We start from the raw sequence: 23,122 nt of genomic DNA, 5'->3' as shown, positions 1-23,122 counted from the left end.
CCCGATTTTAAGTCAAACGATCGATTTTATCGATACTAGAAAAAAGAATACATTGGATTTAAAAACGGCAGACTTTATATGAAGTTTAGCAAACCACTGCACAACATTGAGATTTGGTTGCACTTATTTTTTTGTATTGATTTATTTTGTACATTTGTATTTCTATTATTAATTTGTCAAAAAAACTCAAGTAAAATTAGCAGGTATATCCACTGTTAATTCAACCTGAAGAGATTTTGGTTGCACTTAATTGTTTATATTGTATTATTTCATATTGGAAAAACAAAAGCAGAAGTAGCAAGTAAATCTACAGTTACTGTACTTTTATTGAAAATGTCTTGAATATTGAAATTGGGAGCAGGAATGCATTAGCCATTAATTGTTGTATACATAATTCATTTATACATTATTCCCTTACAATAAATAGTATGAACATTGGAAACTTTAGCTGCAGTGTCTAGTATTCAGAATAATTTCACAATTACACTGGTTAATTTTTTTGCTAAAAAGTTACCCAATCGATTTTGACCGTATAGTTCTAAAACAATAATATTGTCCCTGAATCGTATTGGAAACCACACATTTTGAATTGTTACAACTCATACAAGTCATATTATCGCACGCTAACGAGCACTCTCCCTTATTTGATCTCTAATTTTTAACGAATCAGCAAGCAGATCTCTATGCTATCAACAAATCACCACTTGTGTTTACTTTTCTCGTCGTATCCAGCATCAATGTCAACACTTTTGCTGTCTTCCCCTTGAGTGGTCACTATAGAAGTGAAGTGAAGTGAAGTGAATTACATTTGTATAGCGCTTTTTCTCAAGTGACTCAAAGCGCTTTACATTGTGAAACCCAATATCTAAGTTACATTTAAACCAGTGTGGGTGGCACTGGGAGCAGGTGGGTAAAGTGTCTTGCCCAAGGACACAACGGCAGTGACTAGGATGGCGGAAGCGGGGATCGAACCTGCAACCCTCAAGTTGCTGGCACGGCCGCTCTACCAACCGAGCTATACCGTCCCTAGACAGGTTTGACTGTATTTAAGGCCACATGACTATGGAGTCAGTCTCCTCCTATTCGGCTTGTAATGGTTCACAAAAAGTTGTTTTAATTTTGAACTCATTGGAGTGCATTTTTATCAACAAGAAAGGACTTAAAAACACGAAGGAGAAACAAAAAGTAAAGTATGACTCATGCATTGGGTTACAGGAATAAAATTCATCCATCAATCCATTTTCTAGTCGCCACCTCATCACAGGGCAAACACAGATAGACAGACAACATTCACACTCACAATCAAATCCTAATGTTTTGCCTTTACTGTTACATTCCAGTGGGAGTACCGTAATAAATTCCTAATTCTATTAATTTAGTTTAGTTCATAGCATTTCTCAGCGATTATGTGAATCCCACATAAAGATCAAAAAATTTTGTTTGTGCAGAGGTAGTCTGGAGAGAGGAGAGTGTTCCATTTTTCAGGTGTGGCGGCGAAATGATGGAGAGGCAGGAGGTGATGTGGAGGAGGGAGAGGTGCTGGCCGAGGCGACTGGGGAGGAGTCAGGAGAACGTGAGCGCAGTCTGGTGGGACTGCTACTGGGGGAGCCACGTGGGGACGGGTAAGGCGACAGAGCCTGGAGCATTCGTCCACTGCGCTCCTGAATAGCATGCTGCAAAAAGACAACAGAGAGTTGGAGTTTGTCATATTATGTTATAGTGTATACTGTATTTGTTGTTTTAATGGTAGTAGCTTTTGTTATGTGGTTTTAAGGATTCATGCAGAGGTTAACATGCCCAAGCTCCATCAGGTCCAAAAAGCTCCAAGAAGTTGCTTATGAATTCCCGTGACTTCTCTTCCCACTTGTGTATTAGGTCCTGGCTCTTCTCCTCCACCCGGTACACAAAGTGTTTGGACTTTTCCTCCACAGTGCGGACTGTCTCTTTCATCTTGTCCACCTGGTTCTGAAGACGGTACTTCTTCTCCTGTAGCAGCAAAAGACTTGTGTTTCATTTTTGCACAGCAGGGCCGTCTTCTGGCCCAAACACTCTACGTCAGGGGTGTCAAACTCATTTTAGATCGGGGGCCACATGGAGAAAAACCTACTCCCAAGTGGGCCGGACTGGTAAAATCACGGCACGATAACTTAAAAATAAAGACAACTTCAGATTGTTTTCTTTGTTTAAAAATCTAACAAAAAGATTCTGAAAATGTAGAAATCATAATGTTGAGTTTTTTTACACTTATATGTTGCAGTTAATAGTATTCTATCTTTATTTGTCATTAATTATAGTTTCTGAACAAATTATGTGATAATGATCATCAGTCAACTCATTGGTCATAATTTTCAATCTATCAAGATAAAAAAATTATATCAAAATCAAATTACAGGATGTTATTTATGTAGTTTTCTCATTTTCCTTGACTGGTGCACAGTTTTTATTTTATTTTACATATGTAGCATAATCTACAAATGTCATGATCCGTGGGCCGGATCATGTTTTTGTGTTTTCTGTTGGTTTTGGACTCCTTTTGTTATTGCTTGTGCACCTGTGAGTTTGTTTCGTCACCATGGTTACTTATTATTTTCACCTGCCACTTGTGTTCCTGACGCGCACCTGTTTGCCATCACTGACACTATTTAAACCTGCCTTTTTGTTCACTCGTCCTGTTCTCCTTGTTTGCGGTAAGCATCAGTCACGTTTTCTGTATTCTTGTTCCAGACTCTTGTGCTAGTGTTAGCCTTAGCTTCCCGTGCGTTCGGCACGCTTTTCTTTTGCTTGTTTTCTGTTTGGCTATGATTTATGTTAATTAAACCATCTCTTACCTTCACGTTTTTGTCCGGAGTGTTCGTGTTGCACTGGAGGAACGATCGCACACAAATATGCGACCCCCACGTGACAGAAGGAGAACAGCATACAGTTCTTCCACCACGAACTTCGAGAAGCTGGACTTAGGTATGTGGTTAGATTTGGAGGCAATGGAGGTGGAGACTCTCCGCTATTCCCCCTTGGAGCGCCAGGACCTGATGTGGGGTCCTAATGGAAAGTTGATCCCACTCAACTCCGTATGGCCCGAGGACATTGTCGCGCCACCGCAGTACCGGACGCGTCAGCTAAGACGGAAGCCAGCCAAAGAGGCTTCGTTTCGCCGTCATGACGCGTCGCTCCCGCAAGCTCCTCCCCCGGACCGAAGCAAGTTGCAGCCAGACCAGAATTCCTCGCCGCCAAAATTAGGTAATCCGATTCATGATTTTGCCAAGCAGTTCATGGATTGGGCTTCCAGTCAGCTGCAGGAGACCGGGGCTGATGATGTCACGCCGCCGCCTGCTGATGACGTCATGGGCCAAGAATTTTTTTTTCCTAATTCTGTTTCGCTCTCGAAAATTCAAGCCCCGCCCAAGTCACGGACATTTTCTTTTTGTTCACCCACACAAAATCAGGTGGGGAATACAAAAAGACAATTTGGACAATTTAAAGGGGAGGCTTCTACCCCCCTCCTGACCTCCCGCCACCCACCCTTAAAGACGGTTCCAGACCAGGAGCGCGTCTGGTATCCGCCCCTTGAGGGGAGGGCTGGGGCCGGGAGCTGTGCTGGTGGGGTGCCTCAGCTGCGCCCAACCAGGCAGCAAACTCCATCCCGGCCGCCACCACCAGTCTTTCGGCCTGCCAAGCCGCAACCTCCAGCCCGTCCTCCACCACCAATCCTTCGGCATGCTAAGCCGCTACCCCCGGCTAGACCACCTCCGCCACGCTCATGGCTGACCTATGCGCCGGTGGGCCTGCGGACGCCACCATCATCAGTTCCTGTACCTGCTCCTCGGCTGGCACCTGTGCCTGCTCCTCGGCTGGCACCTGTGTCTGCTCCTCGGCTGGCACCTGTGTCTGCTCCTCGGCTGGCACCTGTGCCTGCTCCTCGGCTGGCACCTGTGCCTGCTCCTCGGCTGGCACCTGCGCCTGCTCCTCGGCTGGCACCTGCGCCTGCTCCTCGGCAGGCACCTGCGCCTGCTCCTCGGCTGGTACCTGCGCCTGCTCCTCGGCTGGCACCTGCACCTCGGCTGGCACCTGCACCTTGGCTGGCACCTGCACCTCGGCGGGCACCTGCGCCTGCACCTCGGCTGGCACTTGCACCTTGGCTGGCACCTGCGCCTGCACCTCGGCTGGCACCTGCACCTCGGCTGGCACCTGCTCCTGCTCCTCGCCAGACACCGGTACCTGCTCCTCGCCAGACATCGGTACCTGCACCTCGCCAGTCAGCGGTACCTGTTCCACGCCAGTCAGCGGTACCTGCTCCTGCAACCACGCCTGACTCGCCGCCTGAACCTGCTACCACGCCTGACTCGCCGCCTGAACCTGCTATCACGCCTGACTCGCTGCCTGAACCTGCTACCACGCCTGACTCGCCGCCTGAACCTGCTACCACGCCTGTCTCGCCGCCTGCACCTGCTACCACGCCTGCCTTGTCCACTGCGTCCAAGCCTGCCATGACGGCGCCGACGCGCCCACCTCCCCGTCGACCACGGATGTGGCCGCTCCGTGGTCGTCCGCCTCGCCAAGTGCGCCCACCTCCCCGTCGGCCACGAATGTGGCCATTCCCTGGTCGCCCTCCTCGCCGGCTGCAGCGGCGTTCCACTCGCCGCCGCCACTTGACTTTGCCTCTGTGGATTCGGGGACACTTGGCTTGGCGACCCACCTCCAAGTCCTCCCTCCGCCCGCCCGTGACTTTTGACCTTGCTTGTTTTTTTTGGTTTTGTTTTGGACATCTTGTATCTGTCCTTGAGGAGGGGGTACTGTCATGATCCGTGGGCCGGATCATGTTTTTGTGTTTTCTGTTGGTTTTGGACTCCTTTTGTTATTGCTTGTGCACCTGTGAGTTTGTTTCGTCACCATGGTTACTTATTATTTTCACCTGCCACTTGTGTTCCTGACACGCACCTGTTTGCCATCACTGACACTATTTAAACCTGCCTTTTTGTTCACTCGCCCTGTTCTCCTTGTTTGCGGTAAGCATCAGTCACGTTTTCTGTATTCTTGTTCCAGACTCTTGTGCTAGTGCTAGCCTTAGCTTCCCGTGCGTTCGGCACGCTTTTCTTTTGCTTGTTTTCTGTTTGGCTATGATTTATGTTAATTAAACCATCTCTTACCTTCACGTTTTTGCCTGGAGTGTTCGTGTTGCACTGGAGGAACGATCCTGCACAAATATGCGACCCCCACGTGACAACAAAGATACAAAGAATTGCTATTGCAACATCTAGTGGACACATTTAGAACAGCAGTTTCTTTCATTCAAAAATTTCGGCTCATTTTCATACTTTGCAAACCCATCCCGCGGGCCGGATAAAACCTTTTTGCGGGCCGTATGTTTGACACCCCTGCTCTACGTGGTTGTTTAAGGGTGGGCCACATGAAAGCCTCTGACCATGTTCAAGTCAACTTAGAAGCGCACTGTTAATACTGTATTTTTGAAAAGGCGTAACCCAGGGTTTCTTAGAAGGCTGCCAAAAAAAGGACAGCAAACTCAGTTGTAATACACTTATCCACCACTTGTGACAATATCAAACAAACAGAAGAAGTCTATAGCTAACATTATAGAGAAATTTCTCAAGTGAAAAAATTATTATTATTTGCACTTAAATAGTATTGACAGTTTTATTTAAGAAACATACATATATTATTATTTTAGTATTTATTTTAGCACTGCGTAATTGTATGCCTCTGTTTCGAATTTTAATCAAGGTTCCTTGAACGCACCACAATTATGTGCTATAAAATGAAAAAAGTGAAACCATCTGAAGCTACCACAAATAGATTTGTATTTCATATTAAATAAATTACCCTTTTTCTGTTACCTTGTCCTGTTTCCCAATTGTCCGTGCTGTGTGTGAATGCATAAATGTGAACTTTGATGATGTTATGACGTCTGTGTCGTGTAAACAGTGAAGTGTTCCATGCTGGGCTTGCCACTACCAGAAGGAATGATTTTGTATTTTATCAATCAACTTTATCATTGAACTTTGACAGTATTGTTTTTTTTCATAACTTTTATGAATAAACTTTAAAAGCCATGACCCTGACCATGTAGCCCCACCAGATGCAATAATAAATGTTATCATTATAATATTGATTGTATTATTATGATTGTTATTACCCCCCAACTATAACTTCATTGATGTATGTAGATCGGGGAAAAGAGGTGGAGGGGTTGCTGCTATATTTAAAAACATATTTCAGGGGAAACAGATGTCACTTGGTGATTTTACATCATTTGAATACCTGTGTGCTGTGTTGAAATGCTCTCCCAAAATTCTCTTGTTAATTATCTACAGGCCACCTAAATATTCTGCAAATTTTTTCGATGATTTTACTGAATTATTGTCTAGCATCTCCACTGACTTTGACTGCCTGGTTATAACTGGTGATTTTAATTTTCATATTGACGATTTAAATGACAAGGGCGCAAAATAACTTTTTACTATTTTAGACACATTTCAACTGTCTCAACATGTGAAAGAGGCTACTCATTGTAAGGGACACACTCTGGACCTGATTATCACAAAAGGTCTCAATGTTTCTGATGTTCTTGTGATTGATCCTTCAATGTCTGATCATTTCTGTGTTTTCTTTAATATTTCTGTAATTTCGGACACACAAACAGAATCAAAGAATGTCAAAAAGCGGTACATAAATGAACATGCTAATGTCCTCTTTAAAAACGCAATCTCCTCACTACCACCTCTAAACCCATGTCATGCTGATGATCTTGTAAGCAACTTTAATTCCAAAATTGTGAATATCATAGATATCATTGCACCTATTACAGTTAAAACGATTTCTGGCAAGCAAAAGGCACCCTGGAGAAAATCTGCTGCTGTAACAGCCCAGAGAAGAGAGTGCAGGAAGGCTGAACGAATCTGGCGGAATACAAAACTTCATTTTTTTTTTTTTTTCTCAAGATGGCGGCGCTTCACGGCGGCAGCTTCTTGCGACGCTCTTGGAAGTGTAGACCGATTTGGCAAAAATACCCGTCAATTCAGTCAATTTCATGGCTGGCTCACAGCGTGTTCACTCCGTGATCACTTACGACCGACTTACGATTCTGGATGTGGAGAGATCGGGCCATTTTGGGCTGAAAGATGCATGTACGGTGGACCTACTCGCTAGCTTGGGAATTCTTCGCGAGCTACATCCAGCAGTGGCCTTTGAAGCAGCGGCGTCCACTACCAGCGGAGACCGTCATCGAAAGAGACGTAAGCGGTGCGCTCGGAAGCAGAAGCGGGGATGTCGGGCGGGGCTAACAACAAAGCTAAAGGCGTTGTTGTTAGCGAGGCTAACGAAAAAGCTAAATGCTAATCCACAAAGAAGCGCTAATAAGGAGTCTGTTAAGATAGAACTAGCCAGCGCCAGGCTGGATAATCCCTGCACACATAGCAATTCTTTTAGAATAATATACAACTCACATAATGTTTTTTCTGCGTCAGAGGTGGACATGCATTTTACTGAGGTGGCAAACAATCTAAAAAATCCTGTCATATCAATTCCTAGATATGGTCGAAATTATTTAAAGTGCACTACGCATAATAAACGTAACATTATTAATATTGCTACTACGGATACTTTCAACAAAAACTCCTCAAAACAGCCCACTGCCAATAATATGGGCTTTTTAAACATAAGGTCATTGTCTTCCAAAACGTTATTAGTTAATGAAGTCATTAGAGACAACAATCTTGATGTCGTTGGTCTAGCCGAGACCTGGCTCAAACCAGACGAATTTTTTGCGCTGGGTGAGGCATCTCCTCCTGGCTATACGGGAACGCATATTGCCCGTCCCATTAAAAGGGGTGGGGGTGTTGCACATTTAATATACAACAAAAACTTTAGCCTTACCACAGACCTAAATAATAAATATAACTCGTTTGAGGTGCTTACTGTGAGGTTTGTCACACCGCTGCCTCTGCACCTGGCTGTCATCTACCGCCCCCCAGGGCCCTATTCTGACTTTATCAATTAATTTTCAGAGTTCATTGCTGATCTAGTGACACACGCCGACAATATAATCATAATGGGAGACTTTAACATCCATACGAATACCCCATCGGACCCTCCATGTGTGGCGCTCCAGACTATAATTGATAGCTGTGGTCTTACACAAATAATAAATGAACCCACGCATAGCAACGGTAATACGATAGATCTAGTGCTTGTCAGAGGTGTCACCACCTCCAAAGTTACGATACTCCTGTACACTAAATTAATGTCCGATCATTACCTTATAAAATTCGAAGTTCTGACTCATTGTCAACAAACTAATAATAATAATAATAACTACTATAGCAGCCGCAACATTAATGCTGCCACAACGACGACTCTTACTGACCTACTGCCTTCGGTAATGGCACCATTCCCAAATTATGTGGGCTCTATTGATAACCTCACTAACAACTTTAACGACGCCCTGCGCGATACCATTGATAGTGTAGCACCGCTAAAGCTAAAAAGGGCCCCTAAAAGGCGTACCCCATGGTTTACAGAAGAAACTAAAGCCCAGAAATTATCATGTAGAAAGCTGGAACGCAAATGGCGTGCGACTAAACTAGAGGTTTTCCATCAAGCATGGAGTGATAGTTTAATAACTTATAAACACATGCTTACCTCAGCTAAAGCTAAATATTACTCAAATCTCATCCACCTCAACAAAAATGATCCTAAATTTTTGTTTAGTACAGTAGCATCGCTAACCCAACAAAGGACTCCTCCCAGTAGCTCCACCCACTCAGCAGATGACTTTATGAATTTCTTTAATAAAAAAAATTGAAGTCATTAGAAAAGAGATTAAAGACAATGCATCTCAGCTACAACTGGGTTCTATTAACACAGATACGACTGTATATACGACGGACACTGCCCTCCAAAATAGTTTCTCTCTCTTTGATGAAATAACATTGGAGGAATTGTTAAAATGTGTAAATGGGACAAAACAAACAACATGTTTACTTGACCCAATTCCTGGGAAACTATCAAGGAGCTTTTTGTTTTATTAGGTCCATCAGTGTTAAATATTATAAACTTATCACTTTCCTCTGGCACTGTTCCCCTAGCATTCAAAAAAGCGGTTATTCATCCTCTACTCAAAAGACCTAACCTCGATCCTGACCTCATGGTAAACTACCGGCCGGTGTCCCACCTTCCGTTTATCTCGAAAATCCTCGAAAAAATTGTCGCACAGCAGCTAAATGAACACTTAGCGTCTAACAATCTCTGTGAACCCTTTCAATCCGGTTTCAGGGCAAATCATTCTACGGAGACAGCCCTCGCAAAAATGACTAATGATCTATTGCTAACGATGGATTCTGATGCGTCATCTATGTTGCTGCTTCTTGATCTTAGCGCCGCTTTCGATACTGTTGATCATAATATTTTATTAGAGTGTATCAAAACGCGTATTGGGATGTCAGACATAGCCTTGTCTTGGTTTAACTCTTATCTTACTGACAGGATGCAGTGTGTCTCCCATAACAATGTGACCTCGGACTATGTTAAGGTAACGTGCGGAGTTCCCCAGGGTTCGGTTCTTGGCCCTGCACTCTTTAGTATTTACATGCTGCCGCTAGGTTACATCATACGCAAATACGGTGTTAGCTTTCATTGTTATGCGGATGACACCCAACTCTACATGCCCCTAAAGCTGACCAACACGCCGGATTGTAGTCAGCTGGAGGCGTGTCTTAATGAAATTAAACAATGGATGTCCGCTAACTTTTTGCAACTCAACGCTAAGAAAACGGAAATGCTGATTATCGGTCCTGCTCAACGCCGACATCTATTTAATAATACCACCTTAACATTTGACAACCAAACAATTAAACAAGGCGACTCGGTAAAGAATCTAGGTATTATCTTCGACCCAACTCTCTCGTTTGAGTCACACATTAAGAGTGTTACTAAAACGGCCTTCTTTCATCTCCGTAATATCGCTAAAATTCGCTCCATTTTGTCCACAAACGATGCTGAGATCATTATCCATGCGTTTGTTACTTCTCGTCTCGATTACTGTAACGTTTTATTTTCGGGCCTCCCTATATCTAGCATTAAATGATTACAGATGGTACAAAATGCGGCTGCTAGACTTTTGACAAAAACAAGAAAGTTTGATCATATTACGCCTATACTGGCGCACCTGCACTGGTTTCCTGTACACCTAAGATGCGACTTTAAGGTTTTACTACTTACGTATAAAATACTACACGGTCAAGCTCCTGCCTATCTTGCCGATTGTATTGTACCATATGTCCCGGCAAGAAATCTGCGTTCAAAGAACTCCGGCTTATTAGTGATTCCCAGAGTCCAAAAAAAGTCTGCGGGCTATAGAGCGTTTTCTATTCGGGCTCCAATACTATGGAATGCCCTCCCGGTAAAAGTTAGAGATGCTACCTCAGTAGAAGCATTTAAGTCTCATCTTAAAACTCATTTGTATACTCTAGCCTTTAAATAGACTCCCTTTTTAGACCAGTTGATCTGCCGTTTCTTTTCTTTTCTTTTCTACTCTGCTCCCAACCCGGGGTGGACCGCTAGCCTGTCCATCGGATGGGGACATCTCTACGCTGCTGACCCGTCTCCGCTCGGGATGGTTCCTGCTGGCCCCACCATGGACTGGACTTTCGCTGATGTGTTGGACTTTCACAATATTATGTCAGACCCACTCGTCATCAATTGCTTTCGGTCTCCCCTAGAGGGGGGGGGGGGGGGGGTTACCCACATATGCGGTCCTCTCCAAGGTTTCTCATAGTCATTCACATTGACGTCCCACTGGGGTGAGTTTTCCTTGCCCGTATGTGGGCTCTGTACCGAGGATGTCGTTGTGGCTTGTACAGCCCTTTGAGACACTTGTGATTTAGGGCTATATAAATAAACATTGATTGATTGATTGATTGATATTCACCATGACATCTATAAAGAGAGCCTCCAGGCCTACAATTTAGTCTTAAAAAGTGCTAGAGAAACATTCTTCTCCAATATCATAAACAGCAACACAAATAAGGCCAAAACCCTATTCGCAACCCTTGATAGACTGACTAAACCCCCAACACAAATACCAGCCGAACTCCATTACACGCAGAAATGCAATACTGATAAAATTGAAGGCATCAGACGCACCATCAATATCTCAAGTAAAAAAGTTGGATCACCAACCCATTTAGGCAAAAGTAACACAGCAATGATGGCAAGCTTTAATGCCATAGACTCTAAAACTCTAGTGGAAACGGTGACAGCTCTAAAGTCATCCACCTGCTGCCTTGATGTTTTACCTACCAACTTCTTTAAGAATGTTTTTGACTGCCTATCAACAGACGTCTTGCAAATAGTTAATAATTCTATTCAATCGGGCAATTTCCCGAAGGCTTTCAAAACTGCAGTCATTAAACCTCTTCTAAAAAAGCAGAGCCTAAATGCCTCTGTTATCAACAACTACAGACCAATTTCAAATCTACCATTCATAAGTAAAATAATTGACAAAGTTGTCCTCCAACAACTAAATCACTTCTTGGCTTCTACTGGCTGCCACAACAACTTCCAGTCAGGATTTCGACCTCTTCATAGCACAGAGACAGCCCTTCTTAAAGTTATAAATGACATCCGTCTAAACACAGACTCTGGCAAAACTTCAGTATTAATGCTTTAGGACCTCAGTGCTGCATTTGACACTGTCGACCACTCAATACTTTTGGACAGGTTGGAAAACTGGGTGGGGATCACAGGCACAGTTTTAAGTTGGTTCAAGTCCTATCTACAAGATAGGAACTATTTTGTTTCCATTGGTGACTTTGTATCAGAACCAACCAACATAACGTGTGGAGTCCCCCAAGGTTCAATCTTGGGGCCGACTTTATTTAACATCTATATGCTCCCACTAGGACAAATCATGCAAAATAATAACATTGACCATCATTGCTATGCCGATGACACCCAAATCTATGTAGCGCTATCACCAAATGACTATCGCCCCATAGATCTTCTGTGCCAGTGCATTGAGCAAGTAAAACACTGGATGTGCCAAAATTTCCTACAATAAATGAAGATAAAACTGAGATAATTGTTTTTGGTGCTAAAAAAGAAAGGTTTAAAGTCGTCCAACACCTGCAATCACTGTCGCTGAAAACCTCAAATAAAGCCAGAAATCTTGGGGTTATTTTAGATTCTGATTTACATTTCGACAGTCACATCAAATCAGTAACAAAATCGGCCTACTATCACCTCAAAAATGTAAAAAGACATCATGTCAGCTCAAGACTTTGAAAAACTTGTACATGCCTTTATTACCAGTAGGCTAGACTATTGTAATGGTCTCCTTGCAGGTCTTCCCAAAAAAACAGTCAGGCAGCTACAGCTTGTTCAGAACGCTCCTGCTAGAGTTCTAACAAAGACCAAAAAATGTGAGCACATTACACCAATTCTTAAATCCTTACATTGGCTCCCTGTACATCAGAGAATTTATTTCAAAATCCTCCTGCTCACATATAAATCACTACATGGTCTAGGGCCGAAGTATATTACTGATATGCTCCCACTATATAAGCCCTCTAGATCACTAAGATCTTCTGAGACCAATCAGTTAGCAGTTCCAAGAGTAAACTCAAATCAAGGGAGAGCATCATTCAGTCACTATGCAACAAATAGCTGGAATAAACTTCCTGAAGATGTCAGATTTTCCCCAACTCTGACTACTTTTAAAACTAGACTGAAGACTTTTATGTTCACCTTAGCTTTCAGCTAAATCTTTTAATCTTTTAACTTTTAACGTCTGCACTGTTTTTATTTTTATTGTCTGCATTTTAATTTTGCTTTTATTTTCTTTCATTTCACTTTGTTGTCTGTGAAGCACTTGGAGTCTGCCTTGTGTATGAAAAGCGCTATACAAATAAAGTTGCCTTGCCTTGCCTTGCCTAATGATTATTTTACATGAATCCGCTAATCTCTTCCTTACACTATGAGGTAAAAGAAAACTTGACACGTTTATAATCATATTTAAGTGAATAATGACAAGTTGTATGATTATTAAAACTCACAGTCTGGCCACTTTATATTACATTTGTTGATACTATTTTGTAAAGGAAAAAAAAACCAAAAAATAACTTTAAAAAAAATAAAACAATAAATCATTTAGGAGAGTTTGAGGAATTTATGGGAGCGTTTAGCTCCCCTAAAAAGGCTTAATGACTGAACTATTTTGAGTGCTTGATGAAACGAAGACATAAACATGTAAGCATTGTGTGTTTTTTTCATCATGGAATGCGACATCCACTGTGCTTCCGGGTTAACACGTTAAGACCGGCACATGCGCAAAAAGCCTGATACAATGATAGGTGGATGGGAATGTATACATGCAAGATGGCGTGGCGAAGTTGGTAGAGTGGCCGTGCCAGCAATCGGAGGGTTGCTGGTTACTGGGGTTCAATCCCCACCTTCTACCATCCTAGTCACGTCTGTTGTGTCCTTGGGCAAGACACTTCACCCTTTGCCTCTGATGGCTGTTGGTTAGCGCCTTGCATGGCAGCTCCCGCCATCAGTGTGTGAATGGGTGAATGTGGAAATACTGTCAAAGCGCTTTGAGTACCTTGAAGGTAGAAAAGCGCTATACAAGTATAACCCATTTATCACTTAACTGGTTTGCAATCAAATAATCTAGACGTGTATGTGTCTTGATGTGTCTATATTAATCCCATCCTTTAAAGTAGCACTGAGTAATTTACCAACCCTCATAAAATGCTTTCATAACGTTTGGCATGATACGTTGACTTACAACTAATTGAATGACACCTCTGTCATGACCTGAGGAGTTCTGTATCGCTTTCCATGGCACTATGCAACTTTGAGGAGAGTGGCAGGAGCCGTACCACACAAAAAACTACAAATTTACAGATTGCTTTACGGCATACGTCACTTCCCCCTTTTCCCATTCGTTAAAAAGACGGAAGTAGATGCGAACGTGCCGCCAGAAAACTAAGAGAAGAGGAAGAAAAACCCTTACGTGTAATTACTGCTATCATAGCAGAAGCTACAAAACAACCAAAGAAACAAAAAGTTTTGTCCGAGGAAACAAAAAAAAAGGAAAAGCAATCGATATAAGACAATCAAGGACAATCAAGAATCAACATTGGCCCGGCTTTCACTCACTGACGTGAGCTCAAAGATGAGGAGGGATTTTAGACCGATGCTGCCTTGGCGCTATTCCTGTTAAACTAGTAAGTGACTTTCGATGCTCAAATCAAAATGCTAATTATCTTTCTTTGATCTTTGATCTTTGTGTTTATTTGTCATTGTGCATGTACAGGTACAGGCCCAACGAAATTTAGGTTGCTTCCCTGAGGTGCTTTGCATTTTAAAAAAAGAAGAAACCACACAATATACAGAAACAACACAATATACACAATATGCAATATACTATATGGCCTAAGACCACTCTAAGAGGCAATGTAAAAAAAAAACGAGACAATAAAAAGTATAAAGTGACTACTAAGTATAAAGTGACTAGTAAACTGACTAGAGAGGAGTAATGCTAATGTTAGTTATCGGAAATTTGCGTGATAGCAATAAATAGCCACCGGCTTGATAGTTTGCAGTTCAACACTAACACGACCAGCCACGCAACGGTACTGAATAAAGAAATAACAATGCAATGACTGCAAAGCGCAAATATAAAGTTTGAGTAAACTATGTAGATTCCTACTGTGGAAAGATCAGTGTGGAGGGGGGCGTGCCCTGCGGGCCTGCAGCAGAACGGGGTATGCCAGGACCGGCCTCGAAGTCAGCGAAAGGTGCGTAGATGGCCCAGGTGGGCCTTGTTATCTAATCACCTGTCGCCCTGTATAAACAGCAGCCGGGAGGAGAGATGTTGTTGGAGTTGGAGCTGGAGCAAGAGCGCGAGCGAGAGCGAGAGCACAGACTCATAGGGAAAGGAAGACACAGACAATTGCTGGAAAGCAACCTGAGGACACTATTAAAAATAAAGACTCTGTTGTAACCCTGATCCGGGCTCTCATGGCAATGCTTGGTGGTCTGGAGGACCCACGGGAGGGCAACCTCCACAATCAGTAATACTGAATCATTGTGGTATTATTGTGTCAGTTTGATGTCCTGATGGGGAATGTGGTTTTCCCTCTGCCAAAACACTACCACCTTTGGTCCACAGGCGCCGCCAAAATCAACCAAAAACTGAAAGTTCTTAAGTGGGCCTTTAAAAAGTAAAAAACCTTATTCAAGTATAAAAGCTGCATGAAAATTATAATCAAGGTTTTTACATGTGTTTAAAAAAGTTAGTTTCAACCAAATTGAGTCAATAATTAGTTTTTAGTACATGTAAACATACCAAGTATGTGTGGACTGTATGTGGGTCAGTGCCGTTATGTTTTGGGTGCGGTGGGGGCCCTTCAGGAGTCTACTAATAACTATAATATGCAATTTTGCGTGTGAATGCTGAAAAGCTGAAGCCGAACTGAAATGCTTACCGGCAGCGTGCTGACAAGATAGTGTCAATGCACAAGACCTGAAACTCTAGCCAGCAAAATTACCTAAAGAAAACTAAGATGCTAATGTTAGCAGAAAAACCAACCACTTTCATGTGGTATCGGACAGAAAAGAGGACTCTTTTTTTTATCCTCCACAACGTAAAATTGAAAATATGGAAATTATCGGCACTACTGTGAATCCTCTCTGATTCCAATCAATGCAATTAATCAGAATCAGGTAATACACCAACTTATAGTCTTGTCTTCATGAAAGAAGGGAATCTTGGTGTTATTCATACTTGCATTTTTAGTAAACACCTTTAACATGTTGACAAAAAAACGTCTGTTTCATAAATAAGTAAATATATATATATATATATATATATATATATATATATATATATATATATATATATATATATATATATATATATATATATATATATATATATATATATATATATATATATATATATATATATACATATATATATATTGTATATATACATGTAATACTGTACATACTGTGTGTATATATATATATATATATATATATATATATATATATATATATATATATATATATATATATATATATATATATATATATATATATATATATATATATAAGTATATATATATATATATATATATATATATATATATATATATATATATATAAGTATATATATATATATATATATATATATATATATATATATATATATATATATATATATATATATATATATATATATATATATATATATATATATATATATATATATATATATATATATATGAAGTTGAGGTAGATCAACTCAACTTGGTCATTTGAAAAGTAGCTCGCCTGAGGTAAAAGTGTGGGCACCCCTGCTCTAAGGTGTACGCCTGCAAAATTTGGTTTAAAAAGTTGCATGCTAACATTAGCATGCTAACATTTAACATGATTCAACTACCAAGGTATATGAATCTGAGGTGTGTTTCTAAATAATTAGCTTAAGTCAAGTATGAAGTTACATGACTGAGGCGTACACCTGCAAAATTAGTTTAAAAAAAGTTACCATGTTAATGTTAGCATGCTAGCATGTAGCTAACATTAGCAAGGATCATTTTGATTTTGGTACAGTTAAAATCAGTTGAGAAATGTGGAATTAGTAACACTTTTTCATATAAAATAAATGTTACGGAAATGTTTTTAATTGGTCGAGAAATGTTGATGTGGCAACGCTTTTTTAAATTGAGAATAAGTGTTATGGAAAACCAGAAATTTTTTTCCTGGTATAAAAAAATGGATAGCTCGATTGTACTGATTTAGAAGAAAGTATTGATAATGAAACAGCTTCTGGCTCACGTTGATGAATCCAACATTGAGCTCTCTGGCCGTGTAGCCTCTCTGCAAATTGCGTCGCACGTAGATGTCGTAGTCACGCACGATCCGGGTGATCAGGTCGGATGTGGAGATGCCTTCTGTCCTCTGGGTGGCCACAAACATCCCTGACGCACATGACAACATGGACTGAAGACATAAACCCGACACATGCGAGGTATGTGAATCCTTACCAGCTTCCTTGATGTGCTTATAAACATCCTCGGAGCCAGCAGAAGTGTAAGGGATGTCATCATGAGCCACAAAATCAATCTGAAAGTGCCACAAGGTGGTCAGACACCATCCGAGACAGCCCAGAAGTCGCTTGTTTTCTGACTGCATGACCTTTCACCTTGTGTTTCTTGAGGAACTCTGTAGAGAGAGTCCAGGGAGCGTCCCGCACCACCTCGTCCACATATCGACAGTGCCTCAGGGCTTCGTAGCGCTCGTCCTCTGTCATCACTGTGTAGCCCTTAAACTTATGGGTCAGCTCGTCACTGCACACTGCACACACAAACACGTCGCCACGGATTAAATACACGTTCATTAATATGAATGCCATGAAAGAGTCATCATGTACCTCCCACTATCAGATGCGTGTTGGGGAAGACATTTTTGGCTTGCATCAGTGCTCGGGCGTGTCCAGAGTGAAAAAGATCAAATATTCCATCAGCATAGACTCTCACTGGTCTATAAGCTACAACATAAGAAAATATATATATTAAAAAAATGTTTTTTTTAATGGGATAATACTGTAGGAATAAAACTTAGATGTACTTTGGAGTAGTCAGTGTACAGCCTGTGCAACAGAAAATTAATCAACACACTATTATGTTAGATCCACTATGGACTGGTCTCTCACACTATTATGCTAGATCCACTCGACGTCCATTTCACCGATCTCCCGGGGGTGGGGGGTGTTGAGTTTTTTCTTGCCCTGATGTGGGATCTGAGCCGAGGATGTCGTTGTGGCTTGAGACACTCGTGATGTAGGGCTATATAAGTAAACTTTGATTGATTGATTAATTGATTGCCTAAATAGCTGGCAATGCAAGTGAGTACCAAGATGTGTCTTGCCGGAAGCCAATGGTGGTTATTCATGGTGTGGGGCTACATGAGTGCTGCTGGCACGGGAGACATGTGGTTCATTGAACTCCAGGAACTATAACATTTTCTACTCACTTGTAGAGATGCCTACAGAAACTTGGTACCATAAAAAACCGACGTGAACGGTAAGAAACAGACGGTGCCTCATTTTTGTGATAAATTAATAGAGCGGCAATGACAAAAAATGAGGTGTGGTGATCACCGACTTAAAGGGCCCCTCTAATGCTGACAACAATGGCACTTATTTCATAGTTCTGGGCCTAAAAGTAAAATCCACCTCTGCCCAAAAAATAGACACTATAGCAAATTTAGGCTTGTTTTTTTTTAAATTTCAGCACATTTTGCAACGCCCACTTATAGCTCCAAAATGTGGGCGGACCTACATCACCCTGCTGTCGTCACCTACAGACGGCTGGAGGACATTTTGTATTGTGTGTGTGTTTTGGTAGCATCTTCATCCCAAATCACGTTATTTTCACACGGAATTTGAAGGCAAAATCACATATGCCTGCCTGATGCATTGTTGCAGGTTGTAGCAATACAACTCAAGAAGGGGTCAGACTGCATACATTTCCAAATGATGGGAATATTAGGAATATGAATCGAAATGGGACGGACCAAGCGAGACGAGTGTCATTTGCAGAGATCATTTTATGGATTCTGACTTTGGAGAAGAAAGGTTTTGGTTGGAGTTTGGGTGGCAAAAATATAAAAGACTCAAACCAAATGCTATCTCGAAAATCAGGAGCACTATCGAGGGGAGAAAGACTGAGTCAGAGCCTGCGGAAAAACTTGAAGAGCAGACCAGGTGCTCAAAAACAAGAGAAAAAGATGATAAGTATTCTATTTTGCATCCTCTTCTACTGATAATTTCCTCAAGATGCTTGAGGAAATGATGATAGTGCATGAGGAAACAGCAGTGAAGTCTTGTAATGGCGATTCTTTAATATTTCTATTTTGATCATAATGTTGACCGTATCAGTTTTGAAGTAAACATGGACCAGGGCAACAAAAACATGCAAATAAGTGACCAAATAATAGTTTTACATGCATTTATCCACACTGTCTCTGTGGGAAAATGGGCTCAGTTCTGTGGACGACGTCACACCAACGAGGTGCGGCATATCGAGTCTGCCAATAGAAAGGGGCGTTCCAAGTCCAGTTAGTTACCTACCCATTACTGAAAACCTAATCTAATATTATAGGAAATGACTGCCAGATTTAGATTTAATTTCTTGGTGAAATGTACAACAATCTAAAGTTTGGTTGTTCAATTACTTAAAAAGATGCTAACTCAGCCACCGTAACATCCATTGTTCCACACCATTTTGTTGCTGTCTTCACAACAGCCTTTTAAAGGCAACAGTTTGTCAATCATACGCAGAATAAAACCATGAATGACGACGACCACCTGGTGTGCCTCTCTTGGCTTGGGTAATGGTGAGCTTTTCATGGGGGACTTCTGATTCATAACCTTCCGACCTGGCGAAAGCAGCAGGCTCCCTTAGTGCCTGTAAATGCAATGAAAACAACATTTAAAAAGTCCATCTAGTTTTATTTATCTGAAGTTGGTCCTCTCAGCAAGCATCATGACAGTGGACAAGTATGGGCGTGCACTAACTGCTGGGTTGGTTTTTTTTTGCTTGTTTTTTGGAGCGTGCAAAAAACCAGTTTGGCTTTCAAAAGGTTACCAGGCGTTAGGTAAAGTGTATGCAACAAAATGTCTGACTCATGCTGAAAAACATAATCACGTCATTGGATAAATGAGCAATTACAGCAGCTATTATGTAATCTCATTTAGCAGACATATTTGTTAATAATGCCAGCAGGCTATAGGGGTCAGGACATGGACTTTATCTGCTGTGCTGTTAGCTATACTTTGAACCCAACTTTTATCTAAAATCTATAAACCTCACTTTAGGTTGTGTTCGATCTATTACTTGATGTCATCTGTTGCTGTGTATTCAGCTCTCCTTCACTTTTACATTCTTGTCATATTAAAACTGTAATGGAAATTATTTAGAAACAAAAAACACAATTAGTTGACCTTCGGCCTTGGTTTGAATTATACATCCATCCATCCATCCATTTTCTACCGCTTTTCCCTTGAATTATACATACATTTTTTAATTCATATGTCAATCTCCATTTAACTATGATCTGATTACTGATTATAATGTGCTGTGCTGCTATTGTCACTGTCCTGTATTCTGTACACTCTACAGCAGTGGTCCCCAACCACCAGGCTGCGGTATTGTCATCATCACCATTCATTATATTCACACAGATTTTACTGATTTTAACCATTTGTATGTTTGGAACATAATATTGTGTACCAGTTATGTATACTCCTAACTATTTATGTACTATAATTGAGTTCGCAAATGTATGCCATCGCTTGTGTATATCTATATATTACTCTCTAATCACATCTAGTTTCAATATTCTTTAAATACCCAAATTATATATTCAGTACATACATATATAAATACTGTATACTAGGGATGTTCCAATCAGTGTTTTATGCAGCTGATTTTGATACCCATCTTCCATGAGTGAGATCATCCGATACCAATCATGTGTATTACTGTAGATTTTTCTATTTATTTATGGTGAACAAAAGCAATTCATTTTATTTATATAGCGCTTTTAAAAGGCACTCACAGACACTTACACATAATCAAAAATAAAACATGCTCATAATCATAAAATCACACACACTATAATAATAATAAAACAACCTGTGTAAAATGGGCTACATCAGGGGTGCCCAAACTACGGCCCGCGGGCCGGATCCGGCCCACCAGCGTCCAAAATCTGGCCCTCAGGAAGTCCCAAGTTAAAAATGTTTTTAAAAAATGAATTTATTATTATTTATTTATTTATTTATTTATTTTTTATCTTACCTTTCTAATCCATTTTCTACTGCTTGTTACTCTCGGTGTCTCCTAGCCGCTCAGGCAAATCATATTGTCTAAAAATGCATTTTCCCATCGATAACGTGACTTCATCGCGCTCATATATATATATACACACAGCCCGGCCCCCGGCCAATTTTTTTTTAACCCAATGCGGCCCCCAAGTCAAAAAGTTTGGGGAATCTGGGCTAAATGAAAAATAACATTATATTATGAGATGTTTTGTCCAGTTCTAAAAGCAGTTTTGAAAAGGTGAGTTTTTAATAATCCTTTGAACATTGTGGGTTTATGACATAATCGATTGAAAAGGGGGAGAGAGTTCCATATGGTGGGGGCAGTGATGGAGAAAGTACATGGTTATCAAATGAGTAAGTAAATAATTAACAAATTGTAAAGTTACTATAAATAAATAGTTAAATAATTTATAGTTCATTTTATGAGATGATTAAGTTGATCTAATTTTTAGTAAAGTTCAATATGTTTATCAAGATTCTTTGTCCTTTAGTGAACATTTTGAGTTTGAACAGTTTCTCAAACTGGATCAAATTAGTGATTTGTTTGGCTGCTTTGCTTAATAATGGAGGTGGTTATTATTATCTTAGGGGAGCGGCTCCACACTGTGTATGGAGATACATAATTAGCTGCAAGCTGCTTGTCAGCCAGGGGACTAAAAATAAATACAGTGTCAGCCAGAGGGGATCTGGTTTGTGATCAGCAACAAAAGGCCTTAAATCAGAAATGGCGATCATTCAATTTTTCATGAAAATTGGCCGAGACTTGTACAAATATACAATACAAATGAATGTAAAGTAGTAGTAATAGTAGTAGCAGTAGTTTTTTCATGCTGACAAAGTCTCATTAAAATCCTAATTATTTGCTATTGACAATTCACACTCATGGATTTGATGTCACACCACATTTTGATTCCTTGTATTCTTTTATGCATGTGTAATGACGACAAATTGAATCCTAATCCTAATATAACGTAGAGACAATTTTGCATTTTATTGTATAAAAAAAGTGTCTCCAAACTTTTGACATGTACTTTATATATTTATTTTATACTGTACAACTATGCATTATAATTTTTAATGGTAACATTTTTAAAACACCCTCATTTACAGTACATTTTTTATTAACATATTGCAGATATACCAAATGGCGTGGTCATGAGTCATGTCATCCTGTCCCACCCATCTTATGAGTTAACTCCTTACGTGCAAGTCAATAAAAAGTCGATATTAGAGTTTAAGTACAAGAAGTGGGACAACAAGTCATGACAATAAACTCAAGAGAGATATTTGTGTACTTTACCCTTCGTGAGCGCCCTCTTGGTGGCCGGGGGGCAAGTTGCTGGTTGTTGCCGCCCCTGTTCCGTCTCTTTCCAGCCATCCTTTTCTAGTAAAGTCTTCCTAGTAAACCCGTGGCTCTCCGCAGAGGATTTCTGTGGGCTTCTAAGCATACATACTATCGCCCGACCCTGATGACGATAAAATGTAGTGAGCAAAGTTCAAGTTGCAGGAATATAGAGCGCGCTATCTGTCACTTCACTTCCCTGTTCTCCATGCATGAATGCTGAGTAAGATCAAAACTTAGAGAAAGCTATAAATAAATGTCCTGCTGAATAGTTAAAAAAAAAGTAACATTTGTAAGAGAGGGTTGATAATGTCTGTTCACACCAACTGTAGTTGAACTTGAGCATTGTCAGCCTTTGGAAGCAAACACAGTGGGACTGTGTGTGTGCTTGTTGTTATGTCATTTCTGTTTCGCATACACTTTGGCTTTGGGACAGTGCAGTTTTTCCATCGAGGGGCCGCACACTGAAAAATATTCTATATATTTAAAATTATGTAAAGAGAAGGAAAAAACTTTCATATAAATATTTAAACACAAAGCTTCTTGTTACTATTAGTTATTATCATCAACAAGTCAGCATTTTCTCTTTGCATTGTGCCATTTAACTCTATCTTTAAAAAATGTTTACATTACATATTTTATTTCTACAATGTGCCATGAGTCAACAATAAAACAAGTCTCGGGCTGCAAATGTCCCCTGGGCCGCACTTATTAGTAACTTTTTGTTATTATTGTTGTTTATTTTTTGCTCTGCTTTGGGGTAAGCCGATCGTGACAGTTTAAGAATCACCACCCTTGAGGTGTAACAAATTAAACCCCCAGAAAGCTAGCACTATCTTTCAATGTTAATATGCTGCAATGCTAAGCTA

General features: G+C 40.7%; 1 protein-coding gene across 2 annotated transcripts; it reads right to left on the bottom strand.

Annotated features, from left to right (window-relative positions):
• Positions 1–367: 367 nt before the first annotated feature.
• Positions 368–22,606, bottom strand: pcyt1bb (phosphate cytidylyltransferase 1B, choline b). 2 transcript variants are annotated; one of them, XM_062048561.1, is made up of 8 exons: positions 22,212–22,606; positions 19,391–19,490; positions 17,453–17,569; positions 17,225–17,376; positions 17,067–17,145; positions 16,858–17,000; positions 1,798–1,986; positions 368–1,673 (listed from the first exon to the last, which is right to left on the bottom strand). In XM_062048561.1, exons 1-8 carry the CDS (start codon positions 22,287–22,289, stop codon positions 1,482–1,484), a joined length of 1,050 nt encoding a protein of 349 aa, XP_061904545.1. In that variant the 5' UTR covers positions 22,290–22,606; the 3' UTR covers positions 368–1,481. The 2 variants fall into 2 exon arrangements, with proteins under 2 accessions (XP_061904545.1, XP_061904546.1); XM_062048562.1 differs by lacking the exon at positions 19,391–19,490.
• Between the last annotated feature and the right edge of the window lie 516 nt (positions 22,607–23,122).

Source organism: Entelurus aequoreus, linkage group LG05, assembly GCF_033978785.1.
Source record: "Entelurus aequoreus isolate RoL-2023_Sb linkage group LG05, RoL_Eaeq_v1.1, whole genome shotgun sequence".
NCBI lineage: Eukaryota > Metazoa > Chordata > Actinopteri > Syngnathiformes > Syngnathidae > Entelurus > Entelurus aequoreus.
This window is presented reverse-complemented; position numbering and strand designations above follow the sequence as displayed.